The sequence below is a fragment of the Microcaecilia unicolor genome, chromosome 2 (assembly GCF_901765095.1).
Source record: "Microcaecilia unicolor chromosome 2, aMicUni1.1, whole genome shotgun sequence".
Taxonomy (NCBI): Eukaryota; Metazoa; Chordata; class Amphibia; order Gymnophiona; family Siphonopidae; genus Microcaecilia; species Microcaecilia unicolor.
This window is the reverse complement of record NC_044032.1, coordinates 498,427,173-498,450,734: the sequence shown is the minus strand read 5'-3', so window position 1 is coordinate 498,450,734 and position 23,562 is coordinate 498,427,173. Positions and strand designations below refer to the sequence as shown.

Sequence of the window (23,562 nt, the reverse complement as noted above, 5' to 3'; positions counted from 1 at the left end):
TGAGAAGCATTTAAAGGAAAACACAGAATTCTTGCACGTTTGTCTCCCCTAAATGCATGAGTCAGGGCCGAAACATGTCAGGCATATTGTAATTGGATCTATCATATGTCTGCTGGATTCTTTTGATGTGGCTGATGTCCTACTGGGCTTTCCAGACTATTTGTGTACTTTTATCAAGTATACATTGACTATTATTAGTCTAGTTTTTCTCTGCTTATTCCTTCTTGTTTATTTTTTTGTGATTGGATTATGCCTTTTCTATATTGTAAAAAAATGTCCATATATTAGTGCAGGACATCTGCCCCTGACCCGCCCCAGAACTAAAAAATACATTTTATTTTTTACCACATGGGTAGCATGCACACATGAAAAAACTGTCATTAGTGCCTACTACAGCTTAGTAAAAGGGTCCCAAAAACTTTAAGGGGCTTACCGCTTACTAGGAGTGGCCTAGTGGTTAGGGTGGTGGACTTTGGTCCTGGGGAACTGAGGAACTGAGTTCAATTCCCGGCACAGGCAGCTCCTTGTGACTCTGGGCAAGTCACTTAACCCTCCATTGCCCGCCGCATTGAGCCTGCCATGAGTGGGAAAGCACAGGGTACAAATGTAACAAAATAATAATAAATAAAAGGGAAGTACTGCAGAGCTACCACAGCAGCCATTTCCAGAGCTACAAAGTGTGTACCTGGCAGTAATCAGTAACCAGGGTAGCGCAGGCGCCCTTACCACCACCTCAGTGGGTGGCCATAAGTGCTTCCACCCAAAAGGGGCGCACAAGTGTAGGGTTACCATATTGGCGGAGACAAAAAGAGAGGACAGAAAAAATAAAAATGGTTGCTATCTTTGCTAAAGAAATACTTAATTGTAGTTAATGAACAGACATCAAAGTGACTTACAGTACAGCAGTAGACATTCTACATTTCTAGAACTTCTGAATTTGAGTTTGACTGTCTGAGCCTAAGCGTACTTATCATAAGAGCACATATCCCTTTGTCTGGCTTCTGTCTTTGCATGACATATGCTTAAAATCACGCTGCATGAACAAAATTCCTTTGACAGATTCAATCAGCAGGGGAGGAGAGAGGGGATCAGCAATGCCTTTTTCTCTCTTTAGCACTCCCATGTGTCCAGACTGAGATGGTTTCTCTCATTATGTGGGTAGGTGTGTTGGTCATAGGCACATAAAAGAAAAAGAGGACATTTCCCTAAAAATTAAAAATCCTGTAGGACATATCTGAAGATGTGCAAAAAGAAGACACGTCCTCTTAAAAGAGGACCTATGGTAACCCTAAGCAAGTGCTTCACTTGCCGCACTTCATAAAAGGACCCTAAGTGTGCTCCTTGAATTTTGTCAATAGCCACTGTACCAGAAAACTGGCTACTGAGCTTCATTATGCAACTTGGCAATAACAAAAAAAAAAGATGCGCTGATCGAAGGCAGGAGACAGTAAAAGCTTCATTGCTTTCAAACCAGCATAATTCAGGGACTTCCCAATGCAAGCATTTTAGCAGTATAGACTTCCTGTATCAAATGGATAAGCTATATTTTATAAAGCTGACATGCCATCTCCATATCTGACTTTGACTTCTAATCTAGTATTCATATTCCGCTAAATCTCGCAAGCTACAACGAAGATAATAACAACAACCATGTGCTTCAAATCAAAGAAGGTACATATAAAAATATACCAAAAATATAATCTTGTCAACAAAGACATTTCTGAAACAAAAACGTTTTCAAAGAAAATAAGAATTAAGATGTCTGATTTCTACTGGAAGAAAGTTCCAACACTGAACAGCTCGAAAACCAAATGAATTTTTGAGAGATCCTGAGACAGTGTATACCTTTTGGTGAAGGAAAATGAATCACACATGCTGACTGGAATCTTCAAGATTTAACATGGGTAGGGTAAGAGACCAATCAAAACGTATATTCAGGACCAGCTCCTTCAAACAATTTAAAAATAGTACAAGCCAATTTAAAATGAATTTGTGGTTGTACAGGAAACCAATGAAGTTGTGTCAATAATGGAGTAATATATACCAAGAAAGGAGAGGGGGAGGGGAAGACACATGGTACAAAGGGACAGAGACATTCTTAATGTTTAAACACTGACTTATCTTTAATCAGATATTGATTTTCTTTAATTAATGAATTACCACTTTTACAGTAACATAAGGTAAAATTATGTATAATCATACCTGATAATTTTCTTTTCATTAATCATAGCTGATCAATCCATAGACTGGTGGGTTGTGTCCATCTACCAGCAGGTGGAGATAGAGAGCAAACTTTTGCCTCCCTATATGTGGTCATGTGCTGCCGGAAACTCCTCAGTATGTCGATATCAAAGCTCCATCCGCAGGACTCAGCACTTAGAGAATTACACCCACGAAGGGACACTCTGCCCAGCTCACCACCGCCGAAACGGGGGAGGGGAATTAACCCAGCTCATCCCCACACAAGTGGGGGAGGGGAATCCGTCCAGCTCATCCCCGCGGAGCGGGGGAGGGACACCACACCCGCCGATGCGGGGGGATCTGGCTTATCCTGCAACCGCAACCGCGGGAGGAGCTGACTGACCCTAACACCGCCGAAGCGGGAAGGGTACAAAGCTGCCCTACAGCCGCACGAAGCGGGAGGGAGTGCCGGCAGAATTTAAGTCTCAATCCAGCCCCGTAAAACGGAGGGGAGAGGAATGCAGCAGCTCACTGTAACACAAACTCGTCTTAACTCTTGAAGAATCCAAGTGAAAAAACTTGAACACGAAGTCTTTCTGAAGTAACTGAAGACTAAACTTGAACCTGAAATGCAACCAGAATAAAAACAGTACAGATATCTGGGAGGGGCTATGGATTGATCAGCTATGATTAATGGAAAGAAAATTATCAGGTATGATTATACATAATTTTACCTTCCATATCATCAAGCTGATCAATCCATAGACTGGTGGGATGTACCGAAGCAGTACTCACCCAGGGCGGGACATTGAAATCCCTGACCTCAACACTGAAGCTCCAAACCGGGCCTCCGCCCGTGCAGCCACAGTCAAACGGTAATGCTTGGAGAATGTATGAGCCAAAGCCCAAGTTGCCGCCTTGCATATCTCTTCCAAGGAGATGGATCCGGCCTCTGCCATCGAGGCCGCCTGAGCTCTTGTGGAGTGAGCCTTCAGCTGGATAGGCGGCACCTTCCCCGCGGCCACATAAGCTGCTGCAATGGCTTCCTTGACCCATCTTGCCACTGTAGGCTTAGCAGCCTGCAGACCCTTACGAGGACCTGCACACAGGACAAACAGATGATCTGACTTCCGGAAATCATTGGTCACTTCCAAGTATTTGATGATGACTCGCCTCACATCCAGATATTTAAGAGCAGAGTACTCCTCTGGGTAGTCCTCCCTACGAAAGGAAGGGAGACAGAGCTGCTGATTCACATGGAATCGAGAAACAATCTTGGGCAGGAAGGAAGGCACTGTGCGAATAGTCACTCCTGCCTCAGTGAACTGCAGAAAAGGCTCTCGACAAGAGAGCGCCTGGAGCTCGGAAACTCTTCTGGCTGAAGTGATAGCCACCAAAAAGACTGCTTTCAACGTCAGGTCTTTCAGAGATGCCCTCGACAAGGGTTCAAAAGGCGGCTTCTGCAATGCTCTTAGCACCAGGTTGAGATTCCACGCAGGCACCACTGAGTGCAGAGGAGGGCGCAGGTGATTAACTCCCTTGAGAAAGCGCACCACATCTAGCTGCGAAGCCAGGGAAACACCCTTCAGGCGGCCCCTGAAGCAAGCCAGAGCCGCTACCTGGACTTTAAGGGAACTGAGCGACAGGCCTTTCTCTAGACCTTCTTGCAGGAACGCCAACACTGAAGAAATTGGAGCAGTGAAGGGAGAAAGTGAGCCTGCTTCACACCACGCTGCAAAGATACGCCAAACCCTGGCGTAAGCAGTAGAAGTAGAGCGCTTCCTCGCTCTCAGCATAGTGGCGATGACCTTGTCTGAGAAGCCCTTCTTCCTCAGACGCTGCCGCTCAATAGCCAGGCCGTAAGACCAAAGGGGGAGGGATCCTCCATCACCACGGGACCCTGATGTAACAGGCCCTGCTCCACTGGCAGTCGCAGAGGATCGTCGACTGAGAGCCTGATCAAGTCCGCATACCAGGGACGTCTGGGCCAATCCGGACCCACCAGGATTACCCTGCCGGGATGCTTTGCCACCCGGTCTAGCACCCTGCCCAACATGGGCCAGGGCGGGAACACATAGAGAAGCTCTTGTGTCGGCCACTGTTGGAGAAGAGCATCTACTCCCAGGGATCGAGGGTCCCGTCCTCTGCTGAAGAAGCGCGGCACTTGGCAATTGGCCGATGACGCCATCAGATCTAGGCTCGGCTGGCCCCAGCGCTTCGTGATGTCCAAGAACGCCTGAGCAGATAGCTGCCACTCTCCGGGCTCCAAGGTATGGCGACTGAGAAAGTCCGCCTTGACATTCATGACTCCGGCAATGTGGGCCGCTGAAAGCTGCTCCAGGTTCGCTTCCGCCCACTGGCATAGATTCATAGCCTCCTTGGCTAGAGGGGCGCTCTTGGTACCTCCCTGGCGGTTGACATAGGCCACAGCCGTGGCATTGTCCGACAGGACCCGTACAGGCTTCCACACCAGTACCGGGATGAACTCCAAAAGCGCCAACCGAATGGCTCTGAGTTCCAGGAGGTTGATAGACCACTTTGCCTCTGCAGGAGACCAGAGCCCCTGCGCTGTCCTTCCCAAGCAGTGGGCTCCCCAGCCCGACAAAGAGGCGTCCGTCGTGACGACAATCCACTCTGGGGTCACCAGAGGCATTCCCGCAGACAACTTGTCTGTCTGCATCCACCAGCTCAGCGCCTTGCGCACTGCTGGGTCCAAGGGAAGTCGCACAGCATAATCCTCCGACATCGGAGTCCAGCGCTGCAGCAGAGAGTGTTGAAGTGGTCTCATATGAGCCCTGGCCCAGGGCACTACTTCCATCGTGGCCGTCATAGAGCCCAACAGCTGCACATAGTCCCAAGCCCGAAGAGGAGAGGCTACTAGGAACTGGTTCACCTGAGCCTGAAGCTTGACAATCCGATTGTCTGGCAGGAACACTCTGCCCACTTGGGTGTCGAATCGAACTCCCAGATACTCCAGGGACTGAGTGGGGCGCAGCTGGCTTTTCTCCCAGTTGATGATCCATCCCAGGGAGCTCAAAAGAGCAACCACCCGGTTCACAGCTTTGCCGCACTCTGCATAAGAGGGGGCTCGGATCAACCAGTCGTCCAGATAAGGATGGACTTGTACTCCTTCCTTCCTCAGGAAGGCCGCGATGACCACCATTACTTTGGAGAAGGTCCGCGGAGCAGTAGCCAACCCGAATGGGAGGGCTCTGAACTGGAAGTGTCGGCCCAGTACTGCAAAACGCAGGAAGCGTTGATGAGGAGGCCAGATGGGAATATGCAAGTACGCTTCCTTGATGTCCAAGGATGCCAGATACTCCCCTGCCTTCACTGCCGCTATAACAGAGCGGAGAGTCTCCATGCGAAAGTGCCGAACTTTCAAGGCCCGATTGACCCCCTTGAGGTCGAGGATAGGCCGGACAGAACCTCCTTTCTTTGGTACCACAAAGTAAATGGAGTAACGTCCCTTGCCAAGCTGATTTTCTGGCACCGGAACGACCGCCCCCAGGCGGATGAGATTGTCCAAGGTCTGCTGCACTGCCACAGCTTTGACCGGAGACTTGCAGGGAGAGAGTACAAACCCGTCTCTTAAGGGTCGGCAGAACTCTAGCTTGTAGCCGTCTCTGATGACTTCCAGCACCCAAGCGTCTGAAGTTATTGTGGTCCACTCGCCCAGAAACGAGGACAGCCGTCCTCCAATCTGCACTGGGGCGTGGACCAAGACCCCGTCATTGGGTACGAGACCCTGGGGGAGGACCGGAGGGAGCACCTCCGGGACGGCGGTCTCTGCGAAAGGAACGCTGCTTGGGGGAGAAGGTCCTCTTAAAGGAAGAGGAGGCAGAAGAGCCCGACCTGCCCGGGCGGTACCGACGGGCTTCCTGAAACCGTCCTCTGGAGGTACCGGGGCGAGCACTAGCTCGAGCCCTGACCTCTGGTAACTTCTTGCCCTTAGACGTGCCGAGATCGGTCACGATTATGTCCAGCTCGACCCCAAAGAGCAGCTTGCCTTTAAAAGGCAATCTAGCCAGGCGGGATTTAGAGGCGTGGTCAGCAGACCAATGCTTCAGCCAAAGCCACCGCCGCGCAGAGATTGTCTGAGCCATGCCTTTAGCTGAGGCTCTCAAGACATCATACAGCAAGTCTGCCAAATAGGCCAAGCCCGATTCCAGGGCCGGCCAATCATCCCTCAAGGAAGAATCCGAGGGGGAAGCCCGCCGCACCATAGTCAGGCACGCCCTGGCCACATAGGAACCGCAAACCGAGGCCTGCAAATTTAAAGCAGTAGCCTCGTAGGACGACCTTAAGGCCGCCTCCAATCTTCTGTCTTGGGCGTCCTTTAGGGCCGTGCCACCTTCCACCGGCAACGCCGTTTTCTTAGTCACCGCAGTGATTAAAGAATCCACGGTAGGCCACAGATAGGCCTCACATTCACTCACAGCCAAAGGATAGAGGCGGGACATAGCCCTAGCCACTTTAAGGCTCGCTTCTGGGACATCCCATTGAGCCGAAATTAAGGTGTGCATAGCATCATGCACGTGGAAGGTTCTAGGCGGGCGCTTCGTCCCCAGCATAATGGCAGAGCCAACAGGGGCTGAGGGAGAGACGTCCTCCGGAGAGGAAATCTTCAAAGTGTCCATGGCCTGTAGCAACAGGTTGGGCAAATCCTCTGGGCTAAAAAGCCGCGCTGCAGAGGGGTCATCCGCTCCAACCGAGCGGGGATCCGTCTCCTCCAAGGAATCCGCAAAGGACCGTTGGGAGACCTCAGACACGCTGCCCTCATCTACATCGGAGGAGACAAATTCCTCCAAGGCCTGGGAATCAACCCGAGGACGTTTACCTCTGGGAACCTCAACCTCTTTACCAGACGAGGGAGCAGGGGCAGCGTTGTGCATGAGGAAGGCCTGATGCAGCAGCAAAACAAACTCGGGGGAGAAACCCCCCAGACTGTGCACTTCCGCAGCCTGGGCAACAGCCCTAGACGCACCCTCAACCGGCGCTCGCAAGAGCGGGGGAGAGACATGCTGCGCATCCAAGATGGCGTCCGGCGCGACACTCCGCGAAGGAGCCGCGCGGGAAGAACGGCTCTTAACTTTAGCCGCTTTTGTGCCGTCGCCCAAATTAAGGGCGTTCATGGCATTAATGTCTCCAACCTCAAGGGCGGCCCAAGAAGAAGCCGTCCGAGCCGCGTGGCCGGCCAAGATGGCGGAGGCGAGGAGCGGGGGATGGGCGTTTATGGCGGGAAAAACCGCCACGCCGGAGGAAGGACCGGGACATACATCGGTCACGAAACTGTCACCCAACAAGGGCGAATCAGGCTTGAAGACCCCCGCATCCCCTCTAGAAGCGCTCCAGCGATCCGGGGAGCGACCCTTTGCGCCCTCGCCCTCCGACGCCATATGCCACGAGGAGAAGAATCGGGGAACCCCCTGCCCGCTATAAAAAGGTAAAAATTACCTGCTGTCCGCTCCGAGCTGTAACGACCTGGTGTCCCAGTGAGTAGCTGCAATAGACGCTTAAATAAACGTCGAAATAAACGCCTTTAAGGACGTTCAAAATTTTTTTTTTTTTTTTTTTTTTTAACGGAGCCAGCGGGAGGGGGGAGAAAAGGAGGGACCTGGCACCACCAAGTTTGCACTTGCTCAAAAGAGCCCTCAACCCCAGGCACTCAACAAAACCTAAAAATTAGGCTTGGAGGCCTAGCCAGAGCTGCTGCTGTGTGTGACCACCACCTGCTGAGATAGAGAACATACTGAGGAGTTTCCGGCAGCACATGACCACATATAGGGAGGCAAAAGTTTGCTCTCTATCTCCACCTGCTGGTAGATGGACACAACCCATCAGTCTATGGATTGATCAGCTTGATGATATGGAACTGATATGGATTTCATTAATCTGAATCACAGAAAATGTGTCAGACGTGGTTGCTGATAGCCTGTCACTCAAATATTATTTCTAGGATTGGTTGTTTAAGAGGCCAGAATTCACAGGAATCTAGCTGGCTAGCCTTTGAAAATTGGCTAGGAGTAACTAGCTGAGTTTATCCACTTAAATTTCACAAAGTAGCCAATGGTCAAATTGTTGAGGGAGGCGGTTGGAACTGATTTTCAGAACAAGCTGCCCAGCTTAGTTGACCAAATTTAAGTGCTATAGAAACTCACAGACAGATGAAGCTACCTCCACAACTCCAGCTTCCATCCTTCACATACAAAAAGATCCATCATTTACAGCCAAGCCACAAGATACCACCGTATCTGCTCTGACCCAGGGGACAGAGACAGACACCTTAAAACCCTGACTGAATCCTTCAAACAGAAGGGCTACAACCCCAAAATAATCTCCAAGAATATTGCCTCCTCCCTCAAAACACCCAGGGAGAATCTGCTACAGTACAAAAAGAAAAAATCCACAGACAGAATCCCGCTTGTAGTGACATACAATCCAGAGCTAGAAAAACTGAGGAAAATCATAAGAGATCTACAACCTATACTCCAGGAGGATGAATTACTGAAAGAGATATTCCCATCCCCACCAGTACTGGCCTTCCGACAGCCACCCAATTTAAAACACAAGCTAATCAGAAGTAAACTTCCTTCACAGACTGAAAAGGAACAGAAGGGCACACTTCCCTGTAATTTATCCAGTTGCAAACTATGCCAAAATATTTCACAGGACCCCAAAGTCATCCACAAAGGAAAGATATTCAACATAAAGGGATCTTTCACTTGCTCATCTTCCAATGTGGTATATATCATTCAGTGTAAAAAATGTAACGAAGGATGCTATATTGGAGAAACAGGCCAGATGCTTAAGACAAGATTCAATTTACATAGACATCATATGAACAATACTGGTGCCAGCAGGGTTCCCACGCCTGTTGGTCAACATTTTACAGGACCAGGACACTGTACCAGTGACTTCACAGTGAGAATCCTCAAAGGTAACTTTAAAACCATACAAGAACGTAAGACCTTTGAAGTCAGAATGATTGAATATTTTCAGAATGATTGAATATTTTAACACCCAACAGAAAGGACTTAACAAGGATCTGGGGTTCCTAGCCCATTATAAACCATAAAGCTGGATGTCTCTGTTGATCACCCTCCCCTCACCTATCCACACCCACCCTGTTAGATTATCAATGATATGCTTTGATGTCCCCATGCATACTTCCTACCCACCCCCCTCCTCCCACCCTGTCAGACTGTCATAGTAATGCTTGAATGTTTTCACTTATATACACTGTCAGCTAGCACATTTGCTTATTTCCGATCTGAGGAAGAAGGGCAACCTTCGAAAGCTAATCAAGAAATGTATTAAGTTATGTCCAATAAAAAAGGTATCATCTTATTTTCTTTTCCATGTTTTATTTTGTTTGATTTCTATTGATAACCTTAAGAGTGGACTAACACGGCTACCACACTCCTCTACTTAAGTGCTATAGTAGAATGTCTAAATTTAACAAAAAAAAATAGCTGGGGCAAGACAAACCCCTTCCCTCCTTCCTTTCTGCTGTTTAAACAAAAACATTGCCCATAGAAGAGGGATGCATGCTGCTGAGGATCTCATTCTCTGCTATCCAATTTTGGACATAGCGCTTTTGTGGTGAATTCATGAATTTCTTCAGAGGTACTATCACTTTCTTTATTTCTCCTTGTGCACCAAAGCTTTCCTAAGATCATTTCCACAGTCTTCTCAAAACTGTTCAGCGACACTGAGATCACTCCTAGGATCTTGTTCTCCATTTAGGAGTTCATCAAAATATCACATCTGTACTCAAAAAGTGGCACAAAGTGGCAGATAGATTTTTCTTGCCAAAATATCCAAATCGCAATTTTTGAAACCCATTTTTAAGATGGTTTTCTATGCTGTTTGTATGCAATGTGTCCAAATCATAAGGGGGTATGTTTTCAGTGTTCCCAAAACTTAGACATTTTTCTACCATAATGGAAAAAAGCAAAAGAAGACTATGATAAAATGAGAACAGTGAAAAAAAAACTCTGAAGAGCAGCTGCGAAGGTAAAAAATTTACATCAGGCATGGATGCTGTTCAAAATACCATTCTGGAAGCCCAGGCCAGTTATAGTCCATGTATTAAAAAAGGAAGAAGGAAGGCCAAGCGACAGCCAGCATGGTTAAAAAGTGAGGTGAAGGATGAGGAAGGCAAAGAGTGACTTTGAAAAAAAATTGCATTGGAGGCAAAAACACATAGTAAAAACTTTTTTTTTTAGGTATATTAAAAGCAAGAAGGCAAAAAAAAAAAAAAACAATCAGTTGGACCGCTAGCTGACCAAGCGGTAAAAGGGGCAATCAGGGAAGACAAAGCCATAGCGGAGAGATTAATTCCTTTTGTTCGGTCTTCACCGAGGAAGATTTGGGAGAGATATCGGTGCCAGAAATGGTATTCAGAGAAACTAAATGAAATATCTATAAACCTGGAAGATGTAATGATGCAATTTTACAAATCAAAGAGTAGCAAATCACCTGGACCTGATGGCATTCATCCCAGAGTACTGACAGAATTGAAAAATGAACTTGCAGAACTATTGTTAGTAATATGTAATTTATCTTTAAAATCAAGCATGGTACCAGAAGATTGGAGGGTGATCCAGGAAATTAAAGACCGGTGAGCCTCACGTTAGTGCCAGGCAAAATGACAGACACTATTATAAAAAAAACAAAATTACAGAGCATATTCAAAAGCACGGATTAATGAGACAAAGCTAAAATGGATTTAGTGAAGGTGAAATCTTGTCTTGCCAATCTATCACGTTTCTTTGAAGGGGTGAACAAACATGGATAAAGGTGAGCCAGTTGATATTGGGTATCTGGCTTTTCAAAAGGCATTTGACAAAGTATCTCATGAAAGACTCCAGAAGAAACTGGAGAGTCATGGGATAGGAGGTAGTGTCCTATTGTGGATTAAAAACTGGTTAAAAGATAGAAAACAGAAAGTAGGATTAAATGGTTAGCATTCTCAAAGGAGAAGGGTAGATAGTGGGGTTCCGCAGGTGTCTGTGCTCGGACCGCTGCTTTTTAACGTATTTATAAATGATATATAGATGGGAGTAACTAGTGACGTAATTAAATTTGCTGACGAAACAAAGTTATTCAAAGTTGTTAAATCACAAGAGGATTGTGAAAAATTACAAGAGGACCTTATGAGACTGGGCATCCAAATGGCAGATGACGTTTAATGTAAGCAAGTGCAAAGTGATGTGGGAAACAGGAACCTAAACTATAGCCACGTGATGCAAGGTTCCACAACAGCAGCCAATCCAGGCTTCAAGAACCCGGCAACCCCCCCCCCCCCCCAAAAAAAAAAAGAAAAATTAATAATGTTCAATGGACTTTTCCCTCAGGAATCTGTCCAAACCCCCTTTAAATTCCGCAAGGCCAGCTGCTGTCACTACATTCTCCGGCAATGAGTTCCAGAGTCTAACTACATGCTGAGTAAAGAAAAACTTTGTTCAATGGACTTTTCCCTCAGGAATCTGTCCAAACCCCCTTTAAATTCCGTAAGGCCAGCTGCTGTCACTACATTCTCCTGCAATGAGTTCCAGAGTCTAACTACACGCTGAGTAAAGAAAAACTTTCTCCTATTTGATTTAAATCTACCTTATTCTAGCTTCATCTTGTGTCCCCTGGTTTTGTTGTTGTTTGAAAGTGTAAACAAACGCTTCACATCTGTCCGCTCTACTCCGCTCATTATCTTGTAGACTTCTATCATATCACCCCTCAGCCGCCTTTTCTCCAAGCTGAAGAGCCCTAACCTTCTCAGCCTTTCCTCATAGGGAAGTCGTTCCATTCCCTTTATCATTTTCATCGCCCATCTCTGCACCTTTTCTAATTCCTTTATATCTTTTTTGAGATGTGGTGACCAGAATTGGACACAATACTCGAGATGCGGTCGCACCATGGAGCGATACAACAGCATTATAACATCCTCGTGTTTGTTTTCCATCCCTTTCCTAATAATACTCAACATTCTGTGTGCTTTCTTAGCCACGGCAGCACACTGGGAAGACATTTTTAACGTCTTATCCACGATGACTCCCAGATCCCTTTCTAGGTCCGTAACTCCTAACGCGGAACCTTACATGACATAGCTGTAATTCGGGTTCCTCTTACCCACATGCATCACTTTGCACTTGTCAACACTGAACTTCATCTGCCACTTGGACGCCCAATCCCCCAGTCTCACAAGGTCCTCCTGTAATCTTTCACACTCCTCCTGCGACTTGACGACCTTGAATAATTTTGTGTCATCTGCGAATTTAATTATCTCACTAGTTACTCCCATCTCTAGGTCATTTATAAATATGTTAAAAAGCAGCGGTCCCAACACAGACCCCTGCGGGACCCCACTAACTACTCTTCTCCACTGAGAATACTGACCATTCAACCCTACTCTTTGCTTCCTATCTTTCAACCAGCTCTTAATCCATAGTAATACCCTACCTCCAATCCCATGACTCTCCAGTTTCCTCAGGAGTCTTTCATGAGGCACTTTGTCCTCAAGGGCAGAACCTAGTTGGCTTTTCAACATTTTTTTTACATTGAATATGCGTGAACTGTCTTCACTATGTGAAATACATGTCATGCATATTTATTGTGGAAAGCCTAACAACCTGATGGGGATACAGAGCAGTGGCGTAGCCACAGGTGGGCCTGGGTGGGCCGGGGCCCACCCACTTAGGGCTCAGGCCCACCCAACAGTAGCACACGTTTAGTGGTAGCTGTGGGATCCCAAGCTCGGCCAGCTGAAGACTTCCTCCAGATGGTAACGAAAACGCTACTCTCCATGATAGCGGCACTTGCTTATGTTCAGTTTTCAGCGCATGCCTGCTGCAGACTGCCAAGGTGGAAAGAAGCATTTTCCCACCAGCTGAGATATTTTTTGGGTGGTGGTTGAGGGGGGAGGGAGGAGGAAGAACAATTGGTGCCCACCCACTTCTTCCCTAGGCCCACCCAAAATCTGTTGTCTGGCTACGCCTCTGATACAGAGCTTGACAATCAAAGCTGTACACCCCTGTGATAGAGTGAAGTGTGCTGGGTCACAGTGTGGAGTTGACTAGAAGTAGGATTCATCAAATTATTGGACTAGATTGGGAGCAGTTCAATTTGGTACTGGTTGGATCTTTTTAATGTTACCTTCCTTTTGTCACCTCAAATGATGTAAAGACATACTGAAACGGGAGTAATGTGTTCAATAATATTTTAATTTATTGCTGTAAGCCAGGGCCGCTGAGAGGGGGAGGTGGTGGGGGCAAAATTGCCCAGGCATGGCTTCCAAGAGGGGGCCCAGGCTTGGGCCCAGCAAGCTTCTTCCTGCCTGCTTCTGGGTCTGTCCTCTCCTGCTCCTATGTACTGCCAGGACCCGGGGGCATTGGGGGTGCATGTGGCAGTCAAGTCCTGCCCCGGGCCCGGCTGTGTCTCTTGGAAGCCCTGCTGTAAGCTGCCTTGAACAACTCTGGAGACTGGAGTGGTACAGCACACAAGTATAGGGCCCGATATTCAGCAGGTGGTGCTCAGCATTTTGCTGACCACTGCCGGTGTTAAAACTGGAAATTCAATGCCGGATCATGTCTGGACTTCGGCATTGAATTTCTGGGTTTGCGGAGCCAGCTAACGCATAGCTGGTTGAGTGCAATATTTCGCACTTAACCGGCGACAGGTTACCATATAAAGGGACCCTATTACTACACTGCGGTAGAAGAGGTCCTGCAGTGTCTTCAGTGTGTGGATCTGCCACACGTTGAGGCCCCTTTTACTGCAGCAGGGTTTTTGTGAAAAAAACGGAAATGGCTGTGTGGTAAGTATATAGTTGCTGTGCTGCCATTTCCTGGGGGGGAGCGGTAGGGGCTCCCGTGCTAACGCAGCAGTAACTGGTAGAAAAAAAAATAAAAGATCATTTTCAGCACACCGGAAATGGTGAGCGGTGGGGGTGGTACTACCATCAGCTCCCGTGATGAGCTGGCAGTAGTGCCGGATTGGGGGTGCAACAAAGTGCTGGTACCTCTACTGCTGCTTTGTAAAAGGGCCCCAAAGATCGGACTTTTATGCAGTCCTATTTATGCAGTGATTTGGCTCATTAAGTGCTGAATATTGGCACTTAACTGGCCAAGTGCTGGCGCCAGCCATACTAATTTACAGCAGCACTAACCGATTAAGTGCTGCTGAAAATTAGCAGTCAGCCCCGAACAGGCAATTTAACCAGCCAGGAGTCAATTCTGGCTAGTTAAATCACTTTGAATATTGACCTGTAAATTAATAGAAAATTATTGGTTGTTTGGAAGCATATTTTGTCATTCTCTGAAGTATCATACCTTCACATGTACATATATAGGCATGAATGTATAAATAAATAAATGTAGACAGAAAGAAAGCAGGTGATTCGAGCACTCACTGGATGTGATGTATTCAGGTGCTTTGCCAGGACTGAGTGGCACAGCCTCTTCATAATAACCTTCGGGGAGGGATGATGTTGGCAGTGGTGGAGGCCCGTTATCTGGTGGCTAAACAAACAGAGAAGAATCTTAAGGATAGCAAAACTCTGACAAAAACGCAAAGGAAAGTAAGCAAACTATGGAGGCCTATGCCATTAAGGTCTTCTCATGCCCTTAAAGCAGCTGAAAGGGAACTTCAAATTAGAGTCTATGTGCATGTAAATAAAAACATCATAAACAGGTGAAGCTTTAACATGTGCAGAGTAAACAGAGTACTATGTTCTCCTCCACCCGCTATTTATAAGCTTGATATCACCAAAATATTTAAATACCTGCTTCAGATAAAACTTTTATTGTGCACAGTGCTAACCTTGGGAAGGATGTGAAGCCCAAAGCAAACATGCCTGAGCAGGATCCCCTAAGAGATCAAACAAACAGCAGAGGGAGAGTGGTCCTCCGGTTCTGCCCGCTCCTCCTGGAGTTTAAAGAGCACGGATGTCCTCCTCCAGAAAATAAGAGGCAGGGGAAGCAGGGGAAGCCCTCATCCTGGAAGCCAGTGTCTTATATATTGTCCCGTATATATATTACTGGGGATAAATATTTAAACTAGAAGAACAGATCCCAAAACTATATCACAAAAAACGTTCTTCCTTTAAAATATTTAATTTCTTTTATTACAATACATATATCACATAAAACCACTTATGCTGTGTAAGTTCCGGAACTTGCCCAGTCACACCCTTCACTTCACCACCCATTCACATAAACCTTGTGTGGGCACATTTCTATATATCCACAATCTGTGTACATGCTCCCCAATTGTTGTTTCCTCAATTTCAAATCTTCCACTTGTGTCTTAGATATTGTCCTTAAAGGTTCAAATTATAGTCCTTATAAATCATAAAAATCTTCTAAATCACATCAAGCAGGAGCACAATGTTCACAACAAAGTCTCTCCAGCACTCTTCTTGGAGTAGTGTTAGTTCAGCAGAGTGAATCAATGCAGTTTGTCAAGGGCTTCCTGGAATTTACATACGGTTTCCAGACTTTAAGCACCTTCTAACTCTTCACACCTTCTCTCTTTTGTTCCTCCATGCGCATTTCGAACACTCCTTCTTCAGGAGGAACATTTCCCTTAGGAATCATGAGTCCAGCACAAGGCTTCGTTCTGTTTCTGTGAGTCTGACGTCAGACTCACAGAAACAGAACAAAGTCTTGCGCCGGAAGAAGAGGACTTCGGTTGGCGGGGGTTGGGGTCCCCCGCCAGCAAAGGTAGCTGACGGCGACGGCGGGTTGGTGGCGGGGGGGTCAAAGTTGGTGGTGGTGGTGGCGGCGGGGGCTCTGGACCCCTCTCCCGCCGAAGTCTGCCTACGCCCCTGTTACATAGTTAGCGTGCGCTAAAAACACTAACCCGACTCAAGCGTGGCCTAGTAAACAGGGCCCAGTAAACAGGGCCCTATGTGATGTTTTTACATGCCTATTCATTTTTTTTTAACAAGCTGTTGCCATTATTTGTTTTGTACAAATTTTATTGTACAGTTCCTAAGTCCTGTTTTAACATGCACATAAATATTTTACAGACTCACAGCCTAAAACGTTTTTGTTACAAATTTTATTGCACAGGCCTTAGACCTGTCCAAAATACACTCATTCTTTATGAAAGGCACAGCTGCAGCTTTTCAAAAAGCAGTTCAACCAACTGCATTTTAGTTACTTTTGAAAAAGCCAAGTCCCAAAAAAATTACAATTTTAACAAAATATCCTTTTCTTATTAGTTTATGGCATTGCTTTTCATTCAGATAATGTATTTTAGATTTTAAGCAGTATATCAAGTTAAGTAAACTATAAACCAAAAACCCACATCAGTTTAACTTTATTATGTGAAACATAATATATCTTGTACTAGGAAGTCTACTAAAATCTTCTCATTTTCTAACGGGGATCCTATGCATAGAGTTCAAATAAAAACCTATTTTGAGAGTAACTTTAATAAAAGTCTTTTTGCACGCAAAGAAGGGCTTTCATAAAAATATCTCAGGAACTTCCAGGCTGGATTGCGATGTAATACAGGAGATGCTCCACATTAGTGTTAATGCTTTGTGTGTGTGTGTGGGTTGGTACAGGGGAAGAAGATCTGAGTGTTCGTGGACCAGGGGGCCATAAGAGCCAAGGACCCCTGGAATTTATATATCAGGGTTGTTTTAGGGAGGAAAGGGGTTCCGGGGGGGGGGGGGGGTAATGGAGGAGGGAGGTGAGAGGATTGGGGATTGTATTCGTAAGTGTTGGAACATGTTTAATTCTTCTGTACCAGAGCTTTTATATTCAATAAACTTGTTTGACCGTAAAAAAATCCCAGGGGTTATGTGTGTAGAAGTATGCACTGTGAAAAGAAGGTGCATACTTTTATGTAACCCACGTGTAGGCGTGTTCTGAGGTGGAGTTTGGGCAGAGCAACGATTTACATGCTAATATTTAAACCTGCTCTCAAACATGTGTAAATGTGCACAGTTTCCATCTAGCCACAGTTTCTATCAATTTACTTCTTGTATTTTTCAAAGACATATAGGAGCCTATCAGGCTTAGTTTCGAAAGAGGATGCCCATCTTTCGACACAAATCGGAAGATGGGCGCCCTTCTCACAGGGTCGCCCAAATTGGCATAATCGAAAGCCGATTTTGGGCGGCCCCAACTGCTTTCCATCGCGGGGACGACCAAAGTTCACGGGGGCGTGTCAGAGGCGTAGCAAAGGCAGGACTTTGGCGTGCCTAACACATGGGCGTCCTCGACCCATAATGAAAAAAAAAAAACAGCGACTCTGACGAACACTTGGACGACTTTACCTGGTCCTGTTTTTCTTACGACCAAGGAACAAAAAGGTGCCCGCCTGACCAGACGACCACCGGAGGGAATCAAGGATCACCTCCCCTTACTTCCCCAGTGGTCACTAACCCCCTCCCACCCTCAAAAAAACATCTTTAAAAATATTTTGTGCCAGCCTCAAATGTCATACTCAGGTCCATCACAGCAGTATACAGTTCCCTGGAGCAGTGTTAGTGGGTGCAGTGCACTTCAGGCAGGCGGACCCAGGCCCATCCCCCCTCCTACCTGTTACACTTGTGGTGGTAAATGTGAGCCCTCCAAAACCCACCAGAAACCCACTGTACCCACATCTAGGTGCCCCCTTCACCTGTAAGGGCTATGGTATTGGTGTACAGTGGGTTTTGGGGTGGGGGGTTGGGGGGCTCAGTACAAAGGTAAGGGAGCTATGTACCTGGGAGCTTTTTCTGAAGTCCACTGCAGTGCCCCCTAGGGTGCTCTGGCATGTCAGGGGGATCAGTGCACTACGAATGCTGGCTCCTCCCACGACCAAAGGGCTTGCATTTGGTTGTTTCTGAGATGGACGTCCTTAGTTTCCATTATCGCCGAAAATCAGAAACAACCAAGTCTAAGGACGACCATCTCTAAAGACGACCTAAATTTCACGATTTGGGCGTCCCCAACCGTATTATCGAAACGAAAGATGGAAGTCCACCGGGACATTTTGCGAGGACATCCTCAGCAAAACCTGGGTGTCCCCTTTGATTATGCTTCTCCATGGCGCTCATTTTCAAAAGAGAAAAATGTCTCAAAAGCGGCACAAAGCACCAGATGGACATTTTTCATGGGGAAAACGTTGCAATTTTCAAAACTCAGATTTGAGATAGTTTTCTCTGCAGTTCGTCTAAATCGCAAAGGAACATATTGTGTGTGTGGGGGGGAGAGGGTTGGGTGTTTTCCCAGGATAATGGAACAAGATAAAAATGTCTGTGGCAAAAATTGGAATGTTTTTATCTGGACCTGTTTCAATCACAACTATGTCATAAAAAGGTTCACTAACTGAGCAGCTGACCACTGGAGGGATTAAGGCACAGCATCCTCTTAATCCCCCAGTGGTTACTGACCCCAAAGATGTGACAGTGACAGTACATACCAGACTCTGTGACAGCTTCAGATATTATGGTCATTCCTATTACAGTAGCAAGCTGGTCCCAGAAGTAGGCTAGTGGTCAGTGCAGTGGACTGTAGAGAAAGTGACCAAATCCATATCACACTTTAACTAGTACACTTGTGGTGGAAATTGTGAGCCTTTCAAAACCCACAAAATACCAACTGTGCTTACAGAGTTCTGCACCTGCTCCAACTCCTTTGTCTGCCAGTTCCTTTGTATATCGGGAGAGCAGTTTCCAGCGTGCAGGCAAAAGAGGGAGAATACAGCCTTTCAAACCAGACACTGGTGGGTGACATCATCAGTGACTTAACAACTAATTCAGAGACTATATATGGTTCTATATTTCACAAATGGTCTAAGATTAGCCCCGCTCAATCAAAAGAGCCCCAAAGTTTGCAATAAATCTACTGTTCAGAAAACATTGCTAGTTATGCCTTTGTCCACTGCATTTGCCATGCTTCAATAAATCATTATATTTTTAGAACTATATATACATAATGTACTTCAGATACTACCCAGAGAAAGCACTGAAAACATTTTTAGCAAATTTTCAATATACATCACATAATAGTATATAAAAAAGTATATAATACTACAATAAAACCATACCCATAAACTGAATGTCCAAGGTTACAGCCGAAAGCTAACATTTCTAGCCAACATTATATGGAGGAGAAGAGAGAATCAAATCTAGGAAAACTTCAAAACTACTGCTGCCAACTCAATCACATAATAACTCCAATCTAACACCCCCCAAGAATAAAAAAAAATCAGGAAATATAAACAGCTTTACCCTAAAATTTCTTCTCAGTCAAAAAAGCCTCTAATTGTAAAGGCTCTACAAACACATATCTGGTTCCTTGTAAATAAATCAGACACATGGGAATTTAAGGAAGAATGTTGCTCTTGCTGCCAGGACTCAAGGCCTAAGCTGCAGAAGAGCTTTCCATTGTAATTGAGTGACTCTATCAACATCAGGAAAAATAAACAAGCACTGGCCACAAAAAGGAATAGGCTTATTCTGAGGGGCAAAAAAAAGGTTTCCAAAGCTCTCTATCATCTTCTGAAAGAAATGTCACCAGAAGAGCAGTAGGTTTGTTTGAAATGTTGTCAAACATGGATTCTATTAGAGCAGAGGTGCCTAGGGTATCATGGGGGTTTAAAACATCCCATTCCCCCCCCCCCCCTTGTAATCTTCTTAACAGGTAAATAGAAGTTTAGAAATAGCTATAGACTCAGTAATAGAACATTTCAAGGAAATACTTCATAATCAAAACTTCTGCCTGATGATGAAAGACTAGATTGCGTTATTTGAACAGAACCAAGCTCTTGTAGTAACCACATCTGTGAGTCGTTTAGTTGCCAAATGTTCAATCTTGACCAATCTGGAATCATGTTCTCCCAAAATGCTGCAATTTCCTCGGAAAACATAGAAAGCTTATCTACCGATCTCTGAAGAAAAGAGTCTATGTGCCAAACTACCCTCCACAGATCTACCAGTTGCACATCAGTAGGCCAAACTCCCTGCTGAAGTCAGCATATCAGAAAAAGAAATAACTTCTGGGAGTGACAGTTTCTTTTCCTCAAATGGCCCTCTAAACACACTGCACAAGTTCACCAGATGTAGACACCAAGGGAGATTTGAGGAAAAGGGACAGAAAGAACATCAAACCAAAGCCACAAAAAAGACTCACCCTACCAACAAGGGCCGCTGAGGGCCACTGCCGGGTCCTGACACCTGAGAGAAGTTAATTTTATCTCCTTCCATATTATATAAACAATTGTAACCTAGTTTCCAAGTGTGGTTTTCCCATTTTTCCTCAGTGTCTGTTTTTAGGTTAACATTTTGTAAACTGCTTAGATTTTTCTGACAATTTGAGGTATATTAAATAAAGCTGAACATGAACCATTATTAAACTTGATATACTGTGTTTTGGTATAAATGGTAATACAAATTTTATAGGAGAAAGCAGGATGGGTCCAAAATTGATAAGAGTATCATGTCCCCTACCTCAACACAAGCGGCATCCTCGGCCTGTGTGGGATCCCGTCGACACGCACACTTGACTGGCACTGCCTGAGCCATGTGTGTGTAGTCTTCTCTGGGTTTGTTCAGAGAGCAGTGGTTGCAGGCTCCATAATTGCTTTGCTTCCATGCATCTGTTTCTGCTCTCTCTCTCTCTCTCTCTCTGCCTGGCTTCAAGGTTTCTTGATTGCTTTGCTTCCACCCACCTAGGTCTGCTCTTCCTCTGCCTGGCTTCCCTTGCTTCTCTCCTATTGGTCTTCCGGTTCCTCCTTCCCCTGCTCTTGTCCTATGGCTGTGTCCCTTCTCCCTGCTGATGTCAGATGCCAGCACTTTATCAAATGAGCTCTCCCTGGACTCCACGCTTCGGCTTCTACTTTGGTACATAAGTACATAAGTACATAAGTAGTGCCATACTGGGAAAGACCAAAGGTCCATCTAGCCCAGCATCCTGTCACCGACAGTGGCCAATCCAGGTCAAGGGCACCTGGCACGCTCCCCAAACGTAAAAACATTCCAGACAAGTTATACCTAAAAATGCGGAATTTTTCCAAGTCCATTTAATAGCGGTCTATGGACTTGTCCTTTAGGAATCTATCTAACCCCTTTTTAAACTCCGTCAAGCTAACCGCCCGTACCATGTTCTCCGGCAACGAATTCCAGAGTCTAATTACACGTTGGGTGAAGAAAAATTTTCTCCGATTCGTTTTAAATTTACCACACTGTAGCTTCAACTCATGCCCTCTAGTCCTAGTATTTTTGGATAGCGTGAACAGTCGCTTCACATCCACCCGATCCATTCCACTCATTATTTTATACACTTCTATCATATCTCCCCTCAGCCGTCTAACTCTATAGTCTGCTTCTTATCTACTGGTCCCTCATTGCTGACTTTGCCTGTACCTGGATTACCCTTCTGCCTGCCGCCTGCCTACTGAGTTTCGCCTGTACCTGGTTTACTCTCTTGCCTGCCGCCTGCCTACTGACTTGCCTGTACCTGGATTACTCTCTTGCCTGCCGCCTGCCTACTGACTTTCGCCTGTAACTGGATTACTCTCTTGCCTGCCGCCTGTACCTGGATTACTCTATTGCCTGCCGCCTGCCTGCTGCTTGTACCTGTATTACTCTCTTGACCTGCTGCCTGCCTGGCTGATAAATTCATCACCCCGCTTCCAGCTCCGTCCCGTAAGTCCTGCACGCCACCCGCACCTAGGGGCTAAACCTCTGGGGAACAGCGGTCAGCACAGGTGAAACCCGAGGTTGTCCAGCCGCCAAGCAGAACTTGGTCTGAGTACCGGGCTCAGCAGCGCTCTACTTGGTACAAGAACTCACAAGTCTGACATAGAGGCAGTCTGAAGACCACCTCAGAACAGCTGTACATGTAGCCCTTCTGTTCTCCTTGAAAACAATACTTGTATAATTTGACATCCCACAATAACATCCCTTGAGCTGAAACCTCATCGAAAAGTGCTATCACAACTAAAGTTTGCTCCAGAGTAAGAAAACTGATGGGAAAGAAATTTCTGGGATGTCATCATTCCTGAAATTCTAATTTTATCAAGTTTCAGAAAATATAATCCATGCCAGGAAGTTTTATGGTTCACTTATGGATAATACAAAGGGAAAAAAAGGGACAATTCCCACAGAGGCTGCAGTGGTCTGCAGATCATTTAGGAACAGCCTCAGAACCAACCTTTATTTTTCTGTAAAAACACTGTTTATTAAAAAAAAAAAAAAAAAGTTTTCTAAATCAGAGAAAAAGGAACCAATAATAATTCTTCCCCCTGTAATGGATTTTAAACTATATTCTCCCTCAAGCACAGCATCATTACTATAGTTGCACACACTTGTTCCACTTCAAGAAAGATTGTAGGTTAAGAAAATTAAAGATTTCAGTTCTCTCCAAAATCTGTATACACTGCAATTTCAGAAAAAGCAACAGTCTTCAATTTTAAGGTAGAATTCAAACTTCCCCCATACACGTGTATCCTTTTTGCCTTGAAGATGTGTCTCCAGGAGCTTCTGTCCAGGAGGAAAGGGTTAGGACAACTGCTGTAGTTGGTGATTTGGTCATTAGGCATGTAGATAGCTGGGTGGCTAGTGGACATAAGGATTGCCGGGTCATTTGCCTGCCTAGTGTGAAGGCGGTGGACCTCACATGTCACTTAGATAAGATTTTAGATAGTGCTGGGGAGGAGCCTGCTGTCTTCGTACATGTGGGTGCCAATGACATAGGAGAATATGGAAGGAAGGCTCTGGAAGCCAAATGTAGGCTCTTAGGAAGAAAAGTGAAATCCAGATCCTCCAGGGTAGCATTTTTGGAAATGCTCTCTGTTCCACACGCAGGACCCAAGAAGAAGGCAGAGCTCTGCAGTCTCAATGCGTGGTTGAGACGATGGTGTAAGGATGAGGGACTTGGATTTGTTAGAAATGGACAACATTCTGGGGAAGGGGGAGCCTGTTCTGAAAGGATGGACTCAACCTTAACCAGGATGGAACCAGGCTGCTGGCGCTAACTTTTTTAAAGGAGATAAAGCAGCTTTTAAATGAAAAAAGGGAGGGAAAAGACCTCATAAAGACCACTGCCAACAATATCAAGGCACCCAATTAAATGATGCCACTAGGCAATATACACGGTTAAAAAGTAATCATGGGTCCAAAAATCTACCTCAATAATATGATAGCTCCAACAAAACCACAATTTTTATTTATCACCTATGGAATTACCAACAATAAATATATATTTTTTTAAAAACTTAGCTTTGGACGCTGATTTCACTGTGAGTGAAGATAAATTAAGATAATGATACCATCCAATCCATGAACAGCTATGTGCTGTATGCTCTCATTATAAGACGTAAGTGCTCTTCAACAAACTGGCTAAGGTCCCAATGGGGACCTGTTTTGCAGGTAGCTTCTTC

At 45.7% G+C, this 23,562-nt stretch overlaps 1 protein-coding gene across 3 annotated transcripts in view; it reads right to left on the bottom strand.

Moving 5' to 3' along the window:
• The window catches only part of AFAP1 (actin filament associated protein 1), a 388,894-nt gene that overhangs the window by 144,276 nt on the left and 221,056 nt on the right, over positions 1-23,562 (bottom strand). For all 3 annotated transcript variants that reach the window (XM_030191154.1, XM_030191156.1, XM_030191155.1), the window contains exon 6: positions 14,591-14,699. In XM_030191154.1, the coding sequence (XP_030047014.1) occupies positions 14,591-14,699 (109 nt within the window). The remainder of the gene's footprint in view (positions 1-14,590; positions 14,700-23,562) is intronic.